We start from the raw sequence: 17,195 nt of genomic DNA, 5'->3' as shown, positions 1-17,195 counted from the left end.
TTTTTGCTTTTTCTTAATGCTTTGTGGTAGTGAAATTCAACGGTTGTGGAGTGTTTGGGGTGTGTGATTTTTGGTTTCCAGTGATTTTTGAACTCACCACCAGTGAATGGTATTATAGGGATCATATATTTTTAATTTTTTGGAAGTTTCAATTTTTCAATATTTTTAGATTTCTAGAAGACATTTCTATGCTTCTGAAAACTGATTTATAAGTCCTTGAAACTTCATAATTTAATTAGTTATAGAATCAGTTATTTTTCATCACGAGTAGCTTCTAAATATGCTTTAAGAATTGAAAAAAAATATTGAATTTAATATATACACTCCTTAAATAAGTCATGCCACTTACTCATTTCGCTACTCAAACACAGTACTCAAGCTCACACATACAAATCACCTAGTATTCATTCCACCTTAATATAACCATTTTATTATTTCCCCTTACATATTTATATATGCATTTTAGTAATCTCATATGCTCACATACTCCTCACACTACTTTGCTTTGCTTTGCCCTCTTCTCCACTTGTACGAGAGAGAGCTTGTGAAGAACTTAAATGTTTACGTATAATTAAGCACTCATCCTTTTGTCGTAATTAAATTTTGCATGTGCACATTCCTATTTTGCACCGACAAAATTTTAGCCTCGAGGCTCACGTCGGCCATCACAGTACCGTGCCAACATGGCAGCTTCAACTGCAGCTCAAACGTACGAACTTTGACTGTGATGAAGTGCTATGACGCGACGAGTCCTCTTGGCAAGTACCCATCGCTCTAGCTCTCGCTCTTTCTCTCAACATATGTTAGAACACATGAGTTCTAGATACATAGGTGTGTTCCGAGCATATACTGGCATACATAAGTACATGGAGTATGTATTTTTTATGCCCATGTAGGCAGACCAGTTTGAGGGTAGTCCTGTTTAGTGAGACACCATCATCATATAACTGGTTGAACAACAAGGCTCCGAATCATGATTCTTTAGGAAACAGTTCATTTTACCAAGTGGTTAAGTCTAATACAAGTAGTGGAAGGTAATTGGGGCCGCTGCGAGGCAACTCTTCAACATCATTTTTGTCTTAATTAAGACATTCGCAGGTTGAAGTAGTTTTGTACATAGTTTTCTTTCAAGCACCTGTCTTTTATGCGAGCAAATTCAAGTGTACTGCTTTACTCAAATTTTAAACGAATTTCATGAAGAAATGGGACTACTGAAATTCAACTAAGAGGTATGAAATGTTTTCTTATATCATGTTTAAATACATTTATTAGATGAGACAATTGAAATGTAAACTAACTCAGGTATTTGGTGTTTGAACTTACTCAATTAAGCTTAGAAAAACAGTGTTAAAAAGTGTCTCGATTTGGTTCGTAAAAAGTTCCTTGTGAATAATTCCGACGTCAATGTTGCGAAGAACTTTTACATCAAATTATTATCAATTTAATACTAATTACTCAATTAGTTAATTGCTTTATTATATGATAAATCGTGAATAATTAAAGGTTAATTTTCCTAAATTCTTTTAATTGAACAATTAAGACTAATTTTGAACATGGGAGACCCAGTAACAATAAAAAATATATTAAATATAAAATACTCTATAGAAATATGCATAACTTTGTCTGATCTCAGAGTATATTGTCGAGTGTTAGTTCGATTTATATCATATATAATAAAGCTTTTTAAAGATCGAAAGAAAGATAGACTGATTTCTAAAAGTGCTTTTTATGATAGTGCTGTGTAAGTTCTATGCTCTCAGAACCGATTATTTTATAGGAATTTGTGGAGAAAATCATTGAATATTATTGCATGAACTAGTATTGAGTTCGGATAAGGTAACTGGGACCATAGATAGAAACGTGGAAATGATATCTCTCAATAGCGGATGGATTTTGTTATATTTATGCCGCGACAATAATAAATATAAGGTCTTCAGAGGATTTCTGGAAAATTTCATGAGCTATTTCCAATTGAAACACTACATTTCTCAGCTGTATCCTCTGCTAAACCGAATGAAGGCAATTTTGGTGACTAAGAAACATTCTTTTTTTTCTAAAGTCAGACATATTTGTATTAGCTAGGAGAGAAAGTGTCAAAGTAATTGTGTCTCCATAAACCACATAATCAACAGTTAATCAAAATTCATGTATACCTTTTACGATCTTTAACTCGGACTTCGCTTTTTTGAAAAATATTGGGAAGGAGCTATTATAGATGACTACTCGATAAGCGGAAACTGCTTACCATTATATTTGAAATATTTTCTCATACTCTCAAAATGCACTCAGTTATAAATCACCATGCAATCTCAATCATCATCTCAAGCATTCAACCGTACGAAAATGCCTTCTTTTATCGAAATCGCACTTCAATTGATTAATGAATTATGTGACGCTACATTAAACAAATCACAGAAATTAGCATTCGAAAAAAAAAATGGCAAAATAGAAAAAACTAGCCAAACGGATTTCCGTTCAGGCAGAAGAGCAGACACATGGTCAATAAAAAACGAATATCACGCAACCGCAACAAAATATGCTTTCGAAATTTGAAAAAAAAAAAACAATTTACACATTTACAACAATAAAATATTAGAGCGCATAATACGAAATAAACACAATAATTGTGGCATTGAAGACAATCTACAACAGAGGCATAGCAATAGCACCAAGACAAGCTGGCAAATGTCGATTGAATGAATGAATGCATAAATAATGAATTGGAAATTTGAAAATCATGAAAATTTTGCTGAATTTGGGTGGCGAATAATTGTAGTGTTAGTCGTCATAAATGTAGCAAGCTAATGATGTGATATTATATAATACTAGCACATGATACAATTGGGGTGACACCCTCTTCAAAGTGACATGATTCTTGTTGTTGCTGTTTTTTATTCTGATATTTTTTTCGAATTGTATTTTGGTTTGAGATTAGTAGAAGTGCGCCTCAACGAGTAGCAGACACAGCAGGCATGATAGTTTGTATTTTGTTATTGTTGCTGTTGTGGTTGCTATTTCCACTTGAACGCCGACAATTGTCGAATCATGCACAATTGTTGTAATAACAGATTATTATTATAAGAACTACTGCTTAATATCCTTCTGTCGCATTGCTATAACTATCACTATTACAACAACATATCGCTCGCATCGCAAGCCAGCACGCTTACCGGAAGCGAACTCCTGTGGTTAAGCTGTTTTTTAGTGGCTGCGCTGATGAGACAACCCGGCGCGCTGTAAAAGGCGAGAAGTTGGCAATAATGCGCGGCAGGCGGTCCGTTTGTCGCTCGCTATTCTAACTGTGTTTTGTCTACCCGTACAAATATACAGATGAATGTGTCCTTCGTCCTGTGTGCAAAAAGGTCCTGGCATCGTTTCTTTTGTGTATTTGTGTTCGACATACGCTTTTGCATGCCGCAGCGTTTGTTTTTTAATGAACTCGAAACACCCTTACTTACGCCCAATTAAATCTGCAAGTGGCAATGCCACCAGGCGACACTCGTACCTCGAGCACCAACGCCTTGGGTTTCGTGCAGTGTAAGGCGGGCGGTAGTTGTGTCAACAAACGCATATGGGTTGGAAAAATATGCACTGCTGTGATTGTTTTTGGTGGCATGTAATTGGTGAGCAGGGTGTTCTTTTCATAGAAAAAACTCTGACTAGCAATAGGTGGGTATATGAGTTCGAAACTCGCAATTTGCAAAAGTTATTCCAGTTTCTTTAGACCCATTTTGAACTAAGAAGTAATTTGGAGACAATATACAATTTTAAGATCCTTTATAAACGGATTTCAAACCCTACATATTATTTTAATTTGAGAATATACGAAAAACCAAAAGCAGATCTCACGAGTCCAGGGCGAGGGACTTTTAGATGCAAACGATATACAGTTGCCTGAAACGTCTCTGGTCTTTTACCAAGAGCCACATATAATATGTGGTTCATGAACTTCTTGGGGGTACAACAAACAAAACTCTTCCGACATTTGAGATAAGCTTCACATTCTCTTTCTATTTTATTCATTATTCACTCAGATTGATTTTCCAAATAATTAAAAACTCTGATTTCAGATTTCGAATCGAGCAGGAGGAAATCATTATGTCCCTTTTGTAGTACTTGTGAGCTCTGTAGGATATTTTGTTGATCGGTCAAAATAACCAAAGTCGTTGTGGTAACCCTATAGAACATAAATAACTACGGGATCCGTAACTTATAATTCACTCCATTCGTCGTAAGGTCAGAAGAAGTCTTAAAATGCCGACCAATTATGGTTCGTTTTTTTCTAGAGAGAAAAATGATTCTTTACAGCTCTTTATCTCTAATTATGACTGCCCTAACTAACTCTATGAGAGCAACGGATTGTTTCTAGTATTCCTAAAGAGAAAGCATTTCGACATATCTTTGAAGAACTCAGAAAACTCCATTTTCAGGGGTTGAGAGGACTTCCAATGTAATTTTTCTCTTTTTAAGCACCTTACTGGTAGTTCCGTCGTATTTTTTTTATGATAAATCAACCACAGTTCGACCTCTACTGCTAGTAAATCTAAGAAATTAACATTTCGCAAATCTCAATTCTAGCTAAAACACTGGTAATGCTATGGAAAGTACTTCCGAAAGACCGTCCTCCAAGATGGATATGCTCAGAGACGATAAGCCAACCAGCATAGGAACCATAGTACCACGAAAGTGCAAGAAAATCTGTAAACTTAGCGTTTAAGGCGAACTACAAAAGCCGTTAAAGGAAGTATGCTGCCAAAGTCAACTCAAACGGACGCCAATTAAATATAAATTTGTCCAAACATAGCTATAAATTAATCACATTTACGTCAACGTGGCTATTTTCGTAAAGAGATCGCTTCATTAAATCACAGTTGACAGCTTTTGTTGGATGGTTTATATCTATATCTGTATATATGTACACCGTTCCACATATCCAGCCCACTTAGACAAACACACCACGTTTTCTTAAGTTTGTTGTCACTCTTCGGCTTTCCTGTGTTTGTAATTGTTTTCATTTTTATTATTACAGCTGCTGTTGTTGTTGTTTTTGTTGTCGTCGTTAACGTCATCAGTGCAACGCAAATCTCATTCCAGACATTTTAATTGTCATGCATTTCTAAATAGTTAACCACCACTCTCCTCCCCCGAACAATACTTGGGCTACAAAAATGTCAACAACAACAGCAGCAGCACGAGCACAAGCAGCAACAACACCGATTAAATAGCCGACTAAGCTATGCTTCTAACGATTTGCTAATTACGTCCGTGTCATTAAGCCACTTAAAATTGAGCAAACAAACAAACAAAGAGGCAAACAGGCAAACAAATTTATTGCGAGCAAGTGTCGCATTTTGTACCGACAATTTGATGAAATATATACATGCAAACCAACAACAACAACACAGAAATTTATTGCGCTGAAAAAAAGATGTCAAAGCGATAAAGGAAGTACCAGGAAGCATTTGGAGAGCGGCAGTACCAGTAACGGAGGCAGCGAACAAAGTGAAATTGAAGTTGACGGCAGCAAACAGCGGGCAACAAACAAAAACAAAAAAGGGCCAGAAACAACCCTCCGCCAGCACATGGGCGCGCTTCACTCGCCGTGCAGTGTCAACAAATCTGTGACAATCAGTGTCAACCCTCGCAGCCTTGCCAGTGTAAACATACTCAATAATAATAATAATATGAGCTCGGAGCTCAGCCCGAGAGGAGTATGGAACAGCGGGCGAGCGGGGTGTAAATGGTAGAGTAATTGTTATGTGGCAATGGTTAAATTAGCAATTGATTATGAAGGATGTGAGCGACCAGCAGTAACAGCAACAAACAAAAAGCAAAAAGCAAACACTGGACACGGGAGTGCCACTCGAAACCTAAACGAGTAGAAGGAAATAAAAACAAACGGGAAACTGAACTAAAATGCTCCAATTAACGCGAATTGAATTTTGCGTTGAAGAAGAAAGGATAAATTGGTGATTAAGGATGTGCGAGAATTGGGTCGGAACGGAACCACAGACATTTTTATTGTAGAATATTTCGAAAGATCTAGAAAAACTGGACGGCCGAAAGCAAAGAGTCGGGTCTCATAACCCTCTCTTATCGAAATAGGACCCAGTAAGATTCTGTGATCTAATCAAAAAAACTCCTTTTCGTGATTTGTTATTGGTTTCAAAGATAACTTTAAGTCGATTTCGGCTATTCCAGAAAATCGATTACCTCATGCCAGAGTACTTACATTTGTTTCAATATCTTTCCAAGGACTTCAGTATTGAACTGAATGACATTAAAAATACCGTTATAAGATATAGATGGTCGATCTATCAAAATATTTATCTTAGAAGAGGGGGTAACCCTCAGATATCTGGAACAATTTGTTATAGAGTTCCTTTTTTTTTCTAAAATCCATCAGTCGATGAGTCCAAACATTTATTTAAAAACAAGAACCAAATTGAGCAACTTTACTTTCACTCCCTTATCAATTTTACACAATCTCCTCTCCCTACCTTTCGCACTCTCGAACTCTGATTCCCAATAACGGAAATGTGTCTCGGAACGTTTACCACCGTTACTAAAGAATTTTCGCCATTTACCAAAGCATGATTTCCTGCTTGCTGCCATCCTGCCTGCGCTTGCATAGCGAGAGCCTCGTCTCTGTTTAACAGCTCATCGGACACCCTGCTGTTGCCCTGCAGTCCACGCCGATCCATGCGAAATATCAAAACATCTTGTTGCTGTTGTGCCGGAAACAGCATGCTCTGCGGAAACATTAAGCGCAAACTTTTGTCTGTTCGTCGCGTTGAGCCTTCGCCACGTTTGATTCCACATTAGCCGTTAATGACTTGGAATTGCGTGCACGTGACAAACATTTAAACGATATTTACCGCCTTCGTAGTTACATGGGCGAAGAAAAAGAAACCCAAAATCTGTGTACCCCTAATGAGAAAGTGGGCAGTTTGTGTGAGCGAAACTTATTGTTTAGACAAAATTATTTTGCTCGACGAAGGAATGCTTGTGGGAGATTTGTAAAGGTAGTGAGCTAATCCATTAATGTGGTAATTACGGCATCGTGTACGTGTTTTGTCGTGATTAGGGAAAATGAAATGACGGTAGACTCTTTAGACCAACTGCGAAATGGAGGCGGTCACGGAATTTTCTTCGGTTTAATTACGACGACTTTGGATAGAGGAAGCTCAGACATTCTTGAAGCACTAGGTTCAGTGTTGTAAAAACCAAGGGGTCGGACCCTAAAATCGTCTTCAGTCTCAATTCATCAAACCATCAAACATCTGTGTTCAATCTTTTCCTCAGGATTAGGTCAGAGATTCTTATCAGTCTGGCCTTAACTCACTTTCTGCGACTCACAGGTCGAAAATGTATGTGAAATAATAAAAGAAGACGCAAGATCGCCTAAGTTCTTATGACAGATCCAAAGATACTCATCAAATTGAGAACGAGCGATCTACTAAATAACCAATGCTGAGAGATTGGGTAATAACGTATAATGGCGTTCAGAAACCCCAGGGAATCTGCCTTCAGTTGAGCTTATTTTCAAAAATGTGATATTCGATGGGTCAAACTTAGGAATTAGTGGTCGGTAGAGGTTTCTATTCCTCTCTATAACCATTTATACCCATATTTATTAACACATATGTATATCGATAATATAATAAAATAAAATAAAATAAACAATTTCACTCACCTATCGGCACCGAAATTCCCGAAAATATGACTACCGAATGTAGTGGGCGTACTATGTAAAGCCGACGTGGGTGTAGTGCCAGACGATGTGCGCGAGGTCAACGAAATCGGACCGCCCACTTCGATGGGCGAATCAGTGTGGCGTGAATTCGAAGTCGGACTATTGGGACAATGTTGAGGCGTGGCACGCGCACTAGGTGACGGTGAGCCAGCGCTTATCGAACCGACCGATTGCGAGGCCGATTGTGTGGTAAGTTGTGTCGACGAGAGTGGACGTTCATTGTCCGAGTCTATAGCATGCGGACTGGCCGATGGTGGACCAGGACTATGCGAGCGGCGCAAATGTGGTTCATCATCGTCGATTTCGCCCGTGATGTCAGGCGAAGATTCGCGACTGTCATGCAACTGAAATATGAAGTGATAGAATTGGAATTATTGGGAGAATTAATCTATATTATTCTAAAGGGTGTGCATATATTTGGATCTACTTACCTTGTCCAGCGAACCACTGCTCTCGCCGTTCTCGCGCTTGCGTTGCTCATCCTTAAGGCGTTCGGCTTTACGCCATTTTGCGCGTCGATTTTGAAACCAAACCTGCAATATAACAATAACAAAAATGGCGTCAATTTCACTTGAGTGCATTTCGGACGAGAGGACGCCCCAAAAACGGGTGGAATGTCCAGAGGTAATTTATAATAATTTTATATATTACGAGTGCTAGCAAGCAATTGTGCGAGTTATATGTACTTGTAACGGTAGCCAAGGGGCGTAGTTGTGAAAATTGAAATTGGAAAAGTTTTCTGCTCGACGGACGCAACACAACAAATGTATATCATGCAAACAATAAACCCAATTTTCCACCTCAGAAACTTTATCAATTTATTTATTATATGCCCACATGCGTACGCATCCTGCAGGCTCGTTAGTTCAACTCTGTGGAAGAATTTCGTATTACATGCCTCCGCTCCTCACTTCCCACTCTCCACTCCGCCAGGCGCCATTTGCTTTTGTTTTGGTTGTTTACGCCATTGTTGCAATCAAAAATAAATTAATATCAACAATGAAAACAAAAACAATAACAATACGTAAGAAGGATATGCGCTGGGGCAAGGGTAAATTGGCATTGTGCCAGAATTACCAAGAAATGTGGAGACAAATTCTTGCTGCGGGATATGTTTGTAATATTTGCATGTGTTCAGACAATTCCATTAATTTAGCACATCACTTGCTTTGTTTAGACAGTATATCTTTAGCTAAGTGTGAGTTACAGAAAACGATAGGGTGTTGTTTAACATGAACCTTATTCTAAACAGAATTTTGCAAAACACATTTTTTTTTTAAATAATAAGATAAATTTTTACATGAGTCTTCTCTATGGAGAGAATCCGGATTTTATGATATTTATGTAACTCTAGATGAGATGCCTAACGTTTTCGTCAAGTGAAAATAAGACGGAAAGATATAAACAGTTCGAAATATTTGGGTCCACTGTTGTGTAATTTACTAAGCCCAGTCAATAGGATAGGTAAGAGACCAAGAAACAGCCTCGGAAAGTTAAACCAGTTGTCGGAAAGAACTAAGCTGGGGTCTTCTGTGCATTCATAGCAAAGTCCAAGCATAGCTCTTTCAGACAACTGTTTTAATTTTCTAAGGCATTCATTCAAATCGTTTATCACTAAAAAAAGGTCCATAAACTAGAACCGAGGGTTTTATAATCACACACCTTAATATCACACCCTTAATATTTGAATTCAAAATTAGTTAAACAAGACGTAAGAATGGAAAAGTATTTCATCGGAGTTTTTGATTAATCTCTTCATCAGCCTAAGCACTTAGTTTCCTAAATATTTAAAAGTGATGGACCAAACGAACGAAGCTATCGAGAATTGAATATTCCCTTTTTTTTGGGACTACCACTAGGAGACCTGAGACTATTCTCTCAAGTTCAAAATACGTAAGTTATATATGTTTTTGGAAAAGTTGTTTAAAACGGTATTTCAAATACCAAACACCATTCTTCGTTCATATAGTCCGGATAGATGTCAATTCAGCGATTAAACTAACGATGAAACTGACTGAACTGCGAAATGGAAACTCTCTTCTTCTGGAAAGATGAACAGTTCAATAGAACTTGTTTATGAAGAAGAAGAAATTTCGAAAAGATTTTCTCGAAAGAAACGTTAATCAGAGCTTCTTAAGATTTCTACGAAGCGAGTTCTAGTCCGTAAATTTTAAAATAGTGAGAGGTTAAAAGACTGGGAAAGAATATAAGCGAATCCATTTGCTAACCTAAAAGGTACCTAAATCAAAGCAGTGGATGTTTAAAACATAATATCTTTTCACATGAACTTAACGGTAACTAATAATATCGAGAGTCCGCAAGTCTATAAAGAACCACAATCCAATTACTAAAAGGTTCCATTAAATCTAGTCAGAGTCTGTAGTACTATATAAATGACCTTACTCAGACTGAGAAAATCTAATTGATTAGGTTTACGAGAGTAACACAGAAAATAATTCAAAATGTATGTTCTTCGCTCTTCACTTTGCAATTGAAGTACTTTGAGACCTCGTTCCTCTTGTTTCGAAATCTTAAGGAAATTTCAAAAATTAAAGAAAATTCTTTTCATTCCGACACCAGGCTACCAGCTGCCAACTATCACTATCTGTGACTCCCAAAGCACATTTTGCAATCTAACCTGCAAAAATCTGCCAGCCTTCCTTGCTTAGTTGCATGGGGATGCAATAAAATCCCATCAAAAGTATTATCCCACTAAAAATACTATTTACTTTCGCATAAAGTTTAATGAAACAATCAGCCATTCATTTCAATAAAACAATCCAATTTATACTGCTAAATGTCGGCAGACACATGAAAGTATGTGTCTCTGTGTGCCCTGCACACGAGGCATCCTTCCGCAATGGTTTTTACTTCCGATTTTCGCTGATTCCTAGCAGTCTAATGGGATTTGTTACGAGACAATTGCATGGCCGACCAACACAGCGAAAGAGAGGGAGAGCTGGAAGAGGCGGCAAATAACCGAGAATGAGAAATTATGGATTGACGCCAGCCTCAAGCTGCTGCTGAGCGCGGTCATAGAAAGCAAGTAAGCACTTGTACGTTCGTAAGTATGTAAGTAAGTGAGTAAGCAAGTAACTAAGTAAGTAAGTTTTCTAATCAAAATTCAAATTAGATGCTTCACAAAATTTCTGCTTGACTTGCTAGCCGAAAATGGAAATTGGGAAATGACGTCAGTCACACACACACACACACGGAGAGTGGCTGTGGTTGCCTCCAAGGACCTGAATGCGGCAAAAGACAATGGATTCATGGCGTCTCTATGACTCTGCGACTGTGGAATGGCTGTGGGGCCGTGCGTCGGCGACAACAAATACTCCGTGCTGGAGATGTAATCATGCCACACAGTCAGTCATAACAATCTCCAACAAATGCCACACGCCGCAAGGCATACAAGCAGACTGCCGATTGTAGACGGTGCTAAGCCGAAGCTGCTCACACATTCCTCACTATACAGAGTACTCAGCCGGTACCTCAAGAGCTGATAGGGATTTAGCTGCAGTATAAACAATGAAATGCTTGTTTAGGTTGCGTTGTGACTTCCCACCTCCTTTATCACTCCTCTCTAATCATCGTGCTGATTTTCCATTTTATTTGTAATTTGGTTTTTGTAGTTTTTTTTTTTTGGACTCTTTTCGGTTGTAACATTGTAAGTGTTAATAGAATAAAGCTTGGCGTACATTAGCTCGAATCATTTCGGATTGGCTTGATTGTACACCCACTGCTACCGCCTTCTTCCATTGTGTTGACTACTTAAGTGGGCGTGGGTGGTGGTGGTGGGATACGGAGGCACATTATGCTCATTTGTGGGTGGTGGTGAATTCGGTATCAATACAGTTAGCTGCGAGTGTCATCATGAGTGTGCTCTCGGTTGCGCAGTCGCCACTTACAATTTTACGCTCTATTCTCTCTGACAACTACCCCTGTGGCAAATCCACACACGAACACTCACACAATTTGGTATACTCTGTACTCCGTTTTGTTGCCACTTTTTATCCTTCCGGCCATCTATTTAGTTGGCTTCAGTGATGACGCCCACCACTTGTTTCATACAATATTTATTTTATAAGCACATTATAGCGTACTACAGCAACAACAACAGCAACATGAGTTACAAAAATAGCAGCAGCAACAATAACAACAACAAGGGGGGTAATAAAAACTCGCACAAATGGCGCTTGCAACGGTAGAAATGTCTGTTTTACGGTGGTTGTGTTGATTGTTGGTAGATATTTTTTCATGCTTGTTGTTGCTGTTGCCTGTAATGGCTCCCCATTTTTTTCCATTTTTTTTGGTGCGCTATTATTTCTTTATTCTACGGCACCACCTCCGAATTGTCATCCCTTTGGGAGTCTTTTGTTCGCTGTCTTGCCACATACCAGGCTATAAATATACACACATACATACATATATTGACCTCCCTCTCAGTTGCTGCTTTTTGTTCTTGGCAATTTGCGAAAAAGTTAAGTGAATTTCATTTTTCGATTAGCAACAAAGTAAGTTAGTTAAGATAATTCGATGTTGAAATTACATGAAGAAGCGGCAAAAAATTTCTAGTTAGAAAATAGAACCGAAAATTTTTAGCTTAGAATTTGGGTTCTGAATTGAAGAAATGATTTAGGTTTCGAAGATAAAATTAATGAAAATTTAAGGTTTGTTCTGATATCATAATATTAATTCAATTGGACCGTTTCACCAATTATATTAATATATTCGGGAAAAGTTTTGAATATGCCCCTAAATGTAGGCTATATTTTTCGTAAAATTTTATTGAAGCCTATTTTTGCGGCACTTAACTGGATATAATGAAGAATAAACTACTCTGACTAATCTTTCAAGCTTAAATTGTCTTCCTTCTCTCTCTATCTCTTTCTCTATTTGAGACTCATTATGAATAAACATAACATTTCAATTTACCGTTATATTTAAAAAATTATACCAGTAGTCATGACATCAATTTAGAAAATTTTTAGACCATACACCTAAAGGTAGGCCTTATTATATAGAACTACGCATTTTAAGTTTCAGAGAAAGACTAGCAGAAACTCCATTGTGCGTTTTTCGATGTCAGAAATTAAAAAAAGATATCTACTACTTGGACAAAAGGGAACTTTCTTGATCTATGAATCTATGCTGAACTGGTACTTAAAAAAGAAAATATCGAAAATATAAAGAAATCGAGAACATAGGAGAAAGAAAGGATATAAGGCGACGTTTTTCCAACTTATTAGGCGGAGGCCAGTATTCAGAAGCAGAGTTCGATAGCAGTTCCAACTAAGGCAAAGAAAATGTATGGACAAATTATAACTAAATTAAGGAAAGAAAAATATTTTCCATATTAGATTAGCTAGTTCTTCGGACATAATTTCATGTACCAACATAATTCCTCACACAACCCTTTGAACTTCATCAAACTCAAAACATGAGTATTCAGGCTAATGATACTCCTTCAAATATCAATTCCAATCACTTAATCTCTTTACGAGTACACATTTTATGGGTTGGCCATATAAAATTGATTATAATTCCATGATTATACGCCGAAATATGTGCACTTTTTGCAGAAGAGGAACAACACGCTAACGCAACTACCTGATAATCTATGGCATCAATACTGCTCTATTCACAACCTGCCTCATAAACAACAATGCAAGTATGGGTATGAAAATTAATATATGCATATTGAAAGTAATAATAGCTTGTACGACATAACTGAGTTAGAATGAAGATATTATCCGCCTAATAATTATTATATGGCAGAAAGTATAATATGTACCACTTTCAATGATCCACACCCCATTAAGAACATGAGTCGGGTATACCCAGTAAACGAAAAGTGAGAGTCATAGTTTACTGATGAAGTTTTGAAAAAGTACTCAAGTGTATTATTTGAGACGATAAAGGATCGCCGAGCGCCTGGAATCCCAACTTTCGTGACCCAGTTTAATTGACAGCCGGAAACCTCTAATCAGATCAGACACGGATGTGTTTTTATATTTACTAATTGTTTCCTACCGTCTCATTCACGTTAGTTGAAGGTTAAACCGTTAGTATGGGATGAAAAGTTAGTGTCTTCATTCTACGGACTTCGATATCTATGTAAGTAAGTTATCGCCAGAGAAGTCAGCATTTGCCCTAAAATGTTTAGAATGAACTTGGTGTTTTTGTCCTTCGGGGTTCTTTCAAAGATAGGTGGAAATAGCTATGAATGACATGGTCCGATCAGAAGAAGCTTTCCCTATTCAAACCCAGTATAAATATTGTTACCAGTACCGATTACCCAATGCAACGGGAACTTACAAATCGTTATTAAATATAGAGGCAAGCTTGGTCCTCTAGAACCCGAATTTCTTTACAATTTTGAACTGACTTTTGAGAATATTTACTCAAATCCTCACTCATTTACTCAAATGGCTCACTGGGTACACATTGCAACCCCTTTTTTCGAAGAACTACCAAAGTGTTTGGTTACATTGTGCACTAGTCGGTTTAGCTCGCCGCCCATTCAAGCGCTTCGTTTCGTTCGATATGCATGAAACCAATATTACGCCTCGAGCCAAAGGGGTTGCCACATTCGGATAATTGCATTTGGTCGAATAATCCTTTAATGCTGATGTAAGTTGATGGCGTAGCTGCAACACGGCTGCAACACAGTGGTTGTCGCCGAGCTACTGTTGTTGCCTGAGGTGTTATGAAGCTGCAGTCGCTGCCAGCTCAGAAAGGGGTGGCGGCGGTAATTGCGGTCGGCCGACACAACAGCGGAAGGGTTCTACTACACTCTCTCCAAATCGCTTAGTATTAACACATCTGTTCATTCATTCCACTTGAACTGAACTGCGAAGTGTTTGCACTTTGCTGTTTGCTTTAGCGTTGTTTTTTGTAATTCATGTTTCTTCTCGATTTATTGTTGTTCATGTTTTTTATGCTTCTTTATTACTTGTTTGGTTGTTGGAAGGGGTGGTAAATTGTTTGCGGTAGCTAATGGTGCGCACTTGTTGTAATTATTGTTGGTTGCAACAATATTTTCTACTCTAAAACAACAACACGCGCACACACCTTGAACAATACGTGTTCAGCGATGCGGTTGACTCGAAGTGATGTGTTTGTTGTTTGCCTCAACTCCGCTGCAGCTCTCCTGCGTCTGCTGGCTGCCAGTCTGCCAGCGGCGCTCACCATTTGTTGGCATTTGTCTGGTTATTGTTGCAAATGTTGCCTGCCTTTGTTTCTTGATACTTGTGTCTAACACATGTTGACAAATTGTTTGCTCATAATCTCAGCTAATTTCATGCGAAACAATTATTTGTTTACCTTGCCAAGTTTGTTTGTTTGTTTATTGTTGGTAAAATTGTTTTTTACGCTCGTGAGCACTAATTTAAATGAGTAAAATTGATTTTGATTATTTCAAGAAATTAGTTTACTTTACTCTAGGTTTGGTTATGAGATGAGTTCGAGATTATTTGCGAAGCTATACAAAATTCGATATTTCATTCATTTTTTAATATATGATTGTGCGTCGACCTAGGGCTTTCTTTAACGGAGTCAGACAAGGAAAAGCTTTGGAATCAGAACTAAGATATATATTTTGAATATGGAAATATCAGTGAAGTATTTTGCACATTTTTCACAGATTCATAGTGAATAAGTATTTTGTGATAGCGTGCAGTAAACCTTATCCCTGATATGCAAGAGTTCATAAAACTGCAACAGATTTTGAAAAACGGGAAATTATGGGTCTTAAAATCAGAAAGAATGTTACCTAAGGAGGTAATACTTCTGCAATCCGATCTGTTGGCACTATATAAGAGCCTATCTGATCTGATATTTGACGTGAATAGAACAAAGAACTCGTATAAATGCCTTAAATTTGCATATTCAACCGTTTCCCTCGACCGTCAGGTCTTCGTAATCGGAACCATGGATTTATATCCGTACAAGAACTGTCAACCCATCAGTATTCTTCAAAATAATTCGGAAATCTTTTCTGCCGCTACAACAACAAGAACTGACCTGGTAGAATCAAAGAGGTTATACCACTTGAGTTAAAAATCCATAAACTGACGCTAAGAGGGTAATTATCATTATCGTCCCTATGCTAATAAATACATCTATTCTAACGGAAATTAAAGACAATCGAACCCTACAACGCGATAAGAACTACAGACAACGACTTTTTATTAGAGCAAATCAAGGCGATTGGATCGTAATCTGAAGATTGCCATATAGCGGAGAAAAGTCTATGAGTTTTAAAAATCTTTAGAGTAGGTGTTTTTGTGGTCGGGTCTCGACAAAGGTAAATTCCTAATATATAAATCATCTCGTCGAACTTTCGTGCTACCTTTATGCTTCATAAGACCAAAAAAGTTTTAAAAAGTTTTACTAAAGAAGAAACAAGGATACCAAAGGTACCAAAAAGGTGTAAAAATTGAGATTCTTATGTACTCTTTAACCTAAGTATGCACTCATCTAACTAAAAAGTAAAACGGAACAATATTTTAGTATTAAAATAATAATAACACAACCTTAACTGTAGCTCAACAAATCTTTCTAAGCACATTACGAGATTTCCGCTACTAATTGGATATGTATTACGTACAATAAGAATTTATTTTTATATAAACACACAAAGGCATAATTTTCAACAAGCCAAGAGCTCATTAAGTGAAACGTGTTAAAGTCGACGGAAAGAGAGAGACTTGAGGTTGCGATAATGGCAAGGAAGTCTTAGCTTAATACGGCGACGTGCAAATTATGCCGGAAATAAATGCAAAAATTATTGTAGAAACTGCGCTAAATGTTCTTCTATTCGACAAGTGGCATCCTTATAAGTGTAACCACAATTAGTGTAATCATAAGTGTCAACAACATTTTCATAAGTGACAATAACAGTATCAACTCTGAGATGGCAAAAAGTATTATGGCGCATGGTAAAAGCTTTGAGGGACTCCCTTGAATATAGGGTGAACTTAAAATGTGAAATCATCAAATATTTTCATTAAGTTAGAAAAGAATACAGCTAAACGACAAATGACAGTTGACCAATGACTATCCACATTTCTATATGACAATTAATGACAGTTCTTTCGTCGTTCAGCGTCAATGAGAAATGACTTATGACAAGTTAAAAATCAAATTACGGACTAATACATGATAAATGACTGGTGACAAATTATATGTTACAAATGACAAATGACAATTGGCAAATCAAACATCAGTTTGAGAATGGAAAATGTTACAATTTATCTCCAGTTCTGAAATATCGGAAATATGTTACTGAACAGCCTTAAGAAGTTGGCCCGAAAGCAATCACCTTTCAGAAACAAATAATTTCTTAAACTCTTATTTACAACCTGAATTCTGGCAATTTTTTGACAACCCTATTTCAGTGAAAACTCTCATTAGAGCTCTACGCGCTCGAGTCGGA

General features: G+C 37.4%; 1 protein-coding gene across 3 annotated transcripts in view; it reads right to left on the bottom strand.

The window, feature by feature from the left end:
* LOC105210783 (homeotic protein ocelliless) overlaps positions 1 to 17,195 on the bottom strand; it is a 178,009-nt gene that overhangs the window by 80,635 nt on the left and 80,179 nt on the right. For all 3 annotated transcript variants that reach the window (XR_008470311.1, XR_008470312.1, XM_011181924.3), the window contains exons 5-6: positions 8,188 to 8,289; positions 7,697 to 8,100 (exon numbers count right to left, since the gene is read on the bottom strand). Coding sequence is in view for 1 of the 3 variants with exons in the window: in XM_011181924.3 (XP_011180226.2) it covers positions 7,697 to 8,100; positions 8,188 to 8,289 (506 nt within the window). In the remaining 2 variants the exon portion in view is untranslated. The remainder of the gene's footprint in view (positions 1 to 7,696; positions 8,101 to 8,187; positions 8,290 to 17,195) is intronic.

The sequence above is a fragment of the Zeugodacus cucurbitae genome, chromosome 3 (assembly GCF_028554725.1).
Source record: "Zeugodacus cucurbitae isolate PBARC_wt_2022May chromosome 3, idZeuCucr1.2, whole genome shotgun sequence".
Lineage (NCBI taxonomy): Eukaryota > Metazoa > Arthropoda > Insecta > Diptera > Tephritidae > Zeugodacus > Zeugodacus cucurbitae.
Note: the sequence above shows the minus strand (reverse complement) of the source record. Positions and strands in the feature narration are given on the sequence as shown.